At 40.6% G+C, this 6,002-nt stretch overlaps 1 protein-coding gene across 1 annotated transcript; it reads left to right on the top strand.

The window, feature by feature from the left end:
* Positions 1-3,728: 3,728 nt before the first annotated feature.
* Positions 3,729-5,784, top strand: RB195_025320 (uncharacterized protein; the record flags this gene model as incomplete). The annotated part of the gene is made up of 4 exons (XM_064213415.1): positions 3,729-3,809; positions 3,873-4,050; positions 5,459-5,633; positions 5,712-5,784. The coding sequence occupies 4 exons, from the start codon at positions 3,729-3,731 to the stop codon at positions 5,782-5,784; spliced, it is 507 nt and encodes a 168-aa protein (XP_064069296.1).
* Positions 5,785-6,002: the final 218 nt, after the last annotated feature.

The following is a 6,002-nucleotide window of genomic DNA, read 5'->3' as shown; positions in this document are numbered from 1 at the left end:
AGCACGGGTCCTCACTCGATCCTAATCGCCTTGTCAACAGCACCGCTTCAAACGCAGCTTCTTACACAACTGCACCGTGCTTCATGTCGTTTTGATCTTACTATAAGTAGCAATCACTTAGTAGTCCTGCAACGCATCCGCTATTCAAGATGCTTGACAATTCCATATTTCCTTGTCGGTAATTAGCTCAAATTTCCGAAGATATCGATTAGCAGAAACTTAATCTCACGTGGAGTTCTATGAAGGTTACTGACTCTGCTGGAGCCGTAGACATGCTAACTATGTTAGTTCATGTTGTCGTGTATATACTGCGCTATTGCCATTGTATGTAATTTCCCTGTGTTTAGAGGTTCTTGTTCACCCGCTCAATGTACGCAGCACTGTTTGGCATACTTGTTTGGGCTTTTATTATTTTGACAGAGAGTTTAGCTGTCCAATGAACCTCCTTCATCAGTCGCTCCAGCGACACAGCAGACTCCTTGCCGGTTATAGATATGGTGCGTGTAGATATGTTAGCAAGGATCCGGGCTAAATAGTAACCGGTCTTTAAAAAAATCCTGACTGTTTTCGTGTTGACGTGAACCAGGAAAACCGAAGCATTACGGGAGTACACGGTGAAGGCCAGATTAGACGTTCGATTTTATAGGCATCATCAACCAGTAGTGTCTGGATAAAGCAATAACGAACTGCAGAGGAATTATGAAGATTTAGATTCAATACCAATGCTGTGGTTTCAATAGAGACAGTGAAAATTATATACACAAGTATGTATATGTGCCAGTAGAGAGATCTGCATTATACTAACTAAGATACGTCATACGATGAAGACACGAAATAGGCAGACATCAAAACGGAGCACTATGAATGATTGAATGCATAAATCAAACAAATAGAGACAGCGAGTGAGTACCTACAACCTGTACGAGTACCGTGGACTATTTATAGATGCCGAGTCATCTGCAACATAACAAATACAGGGAAGTGCGGTGTAAAAAGGTAGACCTTGATAGACAACTTAACGTTCGTAGTGTTGTTATTTAGATAAGTCATTATCTGCTAGAATACAGAATTACATCACTATAAAGACGAATTGGGGTACACATTCGAAAATCTCCACGAATTCGAATCAAGATAGATATATCAAATAACAGAGGAACATTCGCGAACTTGGCGGTTGTTGATACTCTCGTTGACCATATTCGTGGCAACATAATTGCGTGGTATGTTTTTGTTAAAAATGAATTCATAGCCGGCGGAGACATCTTCAAGATGAATGAAATACTGCTTCAAAGGTGGATCCTGATCGAATTCGGCCTTCCTCCAAAACTTCGATTCTCTTCCACGGCGCCAACCATGCTCACATAAGCAACATGGTACTAGTCTTTCATAATATAAAACACTACGAAAGGGAATGTGCGGCGGCCAGTTATGAATTGAGGATAGCATGATAAGCATGATAGATGTTATGATTCCAACAAGTCACTATATTTGACGCAAGTAATTCTCGCAAGTAATTCTCTCGTTACGAAGAATTGTAGATCCATGACGTCTACAATTCTTCGCAACGAGTTGAGCATGGGTGATATTGTAATGAGACTGGAACTATACGATATTTTTGGATATCGGTAGGTGTGCAAGATTATTTATTAAGAGCGTGTTCAGTTTCCTTTCAATTTTGCCGCGCAGAATTTTTTTTCTAGAGATTTTGTTATGTTTACTATTAATTTCATGAAACCGTCGCCCTTAAAGGCATCACCCCACGAATCTGAGGTGGTGCAGATTTCAGGTGGAGTATTCGTATACGGGATGGGAGACTATGGAGAGGGAGTGATTCCGTCCATTTCTTCCTAATTGCCGTAAAAAACGGCCCGGAAGATGCTGCGCCGCACAAGGTTTGCGCGCTCCAGTCGAAATCCCTGTAGAAAATAGTGCGCTAGAACGCCTGAAGCCGTATCTTCCGAATCGTTTTTCACGGCAATTAGGAAGAAATGGACGGAATCATCCCCCTCTCCATAGTCTCCCATCCCGTATACGAATACTTCACCTGAAATCCGTATCACCTCAGATTCGTGGAATGATGCCTTTAACCAATCTTAGCGTTGGGTTTCAAAATAGCGACGTAAGAGTTTATTGATTTTTATTGATTGAACACTCAGGTTTGAGTTCTTCTTCTATTCCATCAAACAGTTCGTTAAAAATATTATAATTATTCTTCAGTGTCTTCTAATCCAATCAGAAAAATTCGTTCACTTATTTGCACGGATTAAACCCGGCTGTGCAGAGATACTTTTGTCCAACTACTGAAAATAAATCTGAGTTCGGAACTTGTAGCGATTATGACGTATTAGGTGTGCAGTGAGTTTCATGAACGTCTCATTATTTATGTGTTTCTATGTCCGGCGATCCTGTAGCTTGCACCCGTCAATCCATCACCTTGCATAAATTTTTTAAAATAACTCCGATGATCAACGTGTATAACAACGCCCTGCAGCTGTAATATCGTATAGGAGTGAACATCAGTGAAAGTGAACAGTGATGAAGAAATATCCGGAACAAGAACAAAGGACATGAATAACATGTGTTTCCTCTTTCTGAGTTGGTTTCAGTTTTTGCTTTACAGACAACAGCTCGTGGTACGCAACTTCACATTCAATATTCTTTTTTTTTGCATTTCTAGAATAGAACTTTGAAAGATATCAGCTATGGATAAAGGATAAAGTAAAGGATAAAGTTTCTGGCGTTAATCAATCCACTTGGGATGCGCCCCCACGTTCACTTCAATTCAGAATCGTTTGAGGTTTACGAACGTGTATCTGGCCTATACAATGACTTGCGGTGGCTAGCCGATGTGTCAAGTCAGTGTTTTTATCCTCCCAGACATGTCTGGTACCAATTTATCGACCCCGGAGGGATGAAAGGCTTGGTGAGCACTAGGGCGGATTCGAACCTCCGATCGATTGTGCAGTAAGCGGAACCTCTAACCGCTACACCACATCCGCCCAGCTATGGATATTGTGATTCATTTAATTATAGTCGGGTCGAAACAATCTGAAGGCTTGTACAACTGCGGAAGCAGCTGCTTCCGAAGCCGAACGGTGGATCCAGAGGTTATGATCGAGGTGTTACCTTTGTTAGGTCTACTCGGACTGCCCGCAAAAATCGGTGAATTTAGCGAGGGTACAAACTCGATCGCAACCGTTGGTTCCACTAAGCGACTTCGAGTGCAACCGCATACGCAACTGCACAAGGTATCAAGTTGTTTTGACAAAGATATATATTGAATTAAACCCCGCTACGAGGTGGCAATAGCGTGGTCATCAGATGAACACTGCTGGAGGTGACCACAGAGACATTATACGACTATAATACTGTTATCTTCGGGTTGATCCTCGTTTCTTGAAGTTCCATTCTGTTTTTTTCATCCACCTAAATTTTCTTAATCAAATAATTAATCTCGCTAGTCTGTAGGTGATGATGCAGCTGGATTTTCACCAGCTACTGGTCTAGAAGGCAATGTTTTAATTTTAAAGAATGTTGGACCCGGTGAATTCTTGGTGCTTTTGAAGCAATTTACCCTCCATTTCCAGCAATAACGAATAAGCTTCGAATACTGCTCGCAGCTATGTTTGGATAAAATTTCCATTACAGGGGAGAATCTGCCACCTCTTCTTGCGATGTTTTTTCGTTTTGGTGTCGAGCATATAATATGAAAAGGTGAACGATATCTGATGGCAGAAGAAGCGCAGCAATCGTTCGATGTTTTCCAGAGTCTTGAATTCGCAAAACTTTTCAATATGGCTGCTCTTCAGGTCCTATTCGGTTATTGGTACTTTATCGTTGTTAGATTTAGGAAATGCACGTCTTGCTTGCAGTTAGATTGTCTTTCCAAACTACTGACAGCTAATGATGTCCGCCAAATGTTCGATGATCCCAGAATAGAATGTGCCCCTAAACAAGTTCGATCAGTTTTACTAGAAGCATTGCTTCGGTGCTTCCGAACGGATTCAGTTATTCAACAAGGTCGTGGTATCCTGATTGTGACGACGCTAGGTATCAACAATTTTTAAATGGAATCAGGCAGCACGTTTAGGTAATGAGTTGGCAGTTGTCGCCAAAGGTCACGTTTGTAATTTGTTCAAATCGGTTAGAGCCGCAAAAAAAAACAATCGCTCCTTCTTCAGCGGAAGTAAAGGTGGTGAGCTGAGTTGTTTCGAAAATTTTCTTGAGCGTTTGGGGCTGTCTTGGGAGCAGAACTCGACTGACAGTGCACAGATTGCATCACTACGGGAGGAATTGAAGAAAAAGGAAGCGATGATAATGAACTTGCAGATGTCCTTAAAGGTTTGATTGCACAATGTACAATCAAACCTTTAAGGACACCTGCAAGATGCAATATCAAGATCAGAAACAAGCATGTTATAAGTGATTTATTTTCTTTGATTTGTTGTCAAACAGCGCTATTATTTCCTTAGGGTAGTAGATGATTTTTACTGATTTGATCGTAAACGTCCAAATTTCTCCTTTTTTTTGAAATGGGACTGATCGAATTATTTCCTTCCGAACTGAAGTACTTTATTACTCATCTAGTGCTTTATTATTTTCACTAGAGAAATCAAAGAGATTGAAATCAAAAGCTAAATAAAATGCTAAAGTGAATCATCTGATGACCTCTTATTAATTAACAGGGAATAGAACGGCGAGTAGTAAGACAACAATAAATAAATCTATTATTATTTCACTGTGCGCATGACTCTGTCAGAAGTACGAAAAGAAATGTTGCATCGAAAGCCAACACCGAATACGGAGCGTGAGCTAGTGCCTGGAGTAGATATGCAGGAAAGCGTATGTAGTTGGCACTCAACCTCTTATTTCTGGAAGTAAATAACTAAGTCAGTTGGTACCTCAAAACCTAAGCATGACTCTTAGATGATCAATGACATGTAAGCTAAATTTAAGACAAAAAAGGATGGTAGAGCTGCCAGAAATACGAGCGGTGTTAATTGCCTCCTCTTATACTATTCAGTGTAGGATCAGTGTTGCATGGTTTTAATGACAGAAACAAGACCACAGGCATCATCAACCAATAGTGTCTGGATAAAGCAATAACTGCAGAGGAATCATGAAGATTTAGATTCAATGCACAATGCTGTGGTTTCAAGAGAGGAAGTGAAAATTATATACGCAAGTATGTATATGTGCCAGTAGAGAGATATCTGCATTATACTTACTAAGCATTATACGTCATACGATGAAGACACGAAATATGCAGATATCAAAATGGAGCACTAAATGATTGGATGCATAAATCAAACGAATAAAGAAAGTGAGTGAGTACCTACAACCTGTACAATATTATTTATGGAAGCCGAATCATCTGCAACATAACAAATACAGGGACGTGCGGTGTAAAAGGGTAGACCTTGATAGACAACATAACGTTCGTAGTGTTGTTGTTTAGGTAAGTCATTATCTGCTAAAATACAGAATTACATCGCTAAAAAGGCGAATTCGGGTACACATTCGAAAATCTACACGAATCCAAATCAAGATAGATCGAATAACAGAGGAACATTCGCGAACTCGGCGATTATTGATACTCTCATTGACCATATGCGTGGCAACATCGTTGCGTGGTGACTGTATGTTTTTGTTTAAAATGAATCCATAGCCGGCGGCGACATCTTCAAGATCAATAAAATACTGTTTTAAAGGTGGATCTTGATCGAATTCGGCCTTCCTCCAAAACTTCGATTCTCCTCCATGGCGCCAACCATGCTCACATAAGCACCATGGTACTAGTCTTTCGTAATATAGAACACTTATTATTGACAAGAAACCTTGAGATTCTTTACACTGCGTGGCGTTGCTCGGCTTAAATCACTCTTCTACAGCAGCACAAATCACACTTACCCAGCTCTCCATTTGCTCCTCTTCTAGACTGTCATCGTCACTTTCTGACACTAGGCTTGACAGTAGTGGCGACAACGTTTCCGGCGTACACA

Source organism: Necator americanus, chromosome X, assembly GCF_031761385.1.
Source record: "Necator americanus strain Aroian chromosome X, whole genome shotgun sequence".
Taxonomy (NCBI): Eukaryota; Metazoa; Nematoda; class Chromadorea; order Rhabditida; family Ancylostomatidae; genus Necator; species Necator americanus.
The sequence above is the reverse complement of the archived record's forward strand: the minus strand, read 5'-3'. Positions and strand labels throughout refer to the sequence as shown.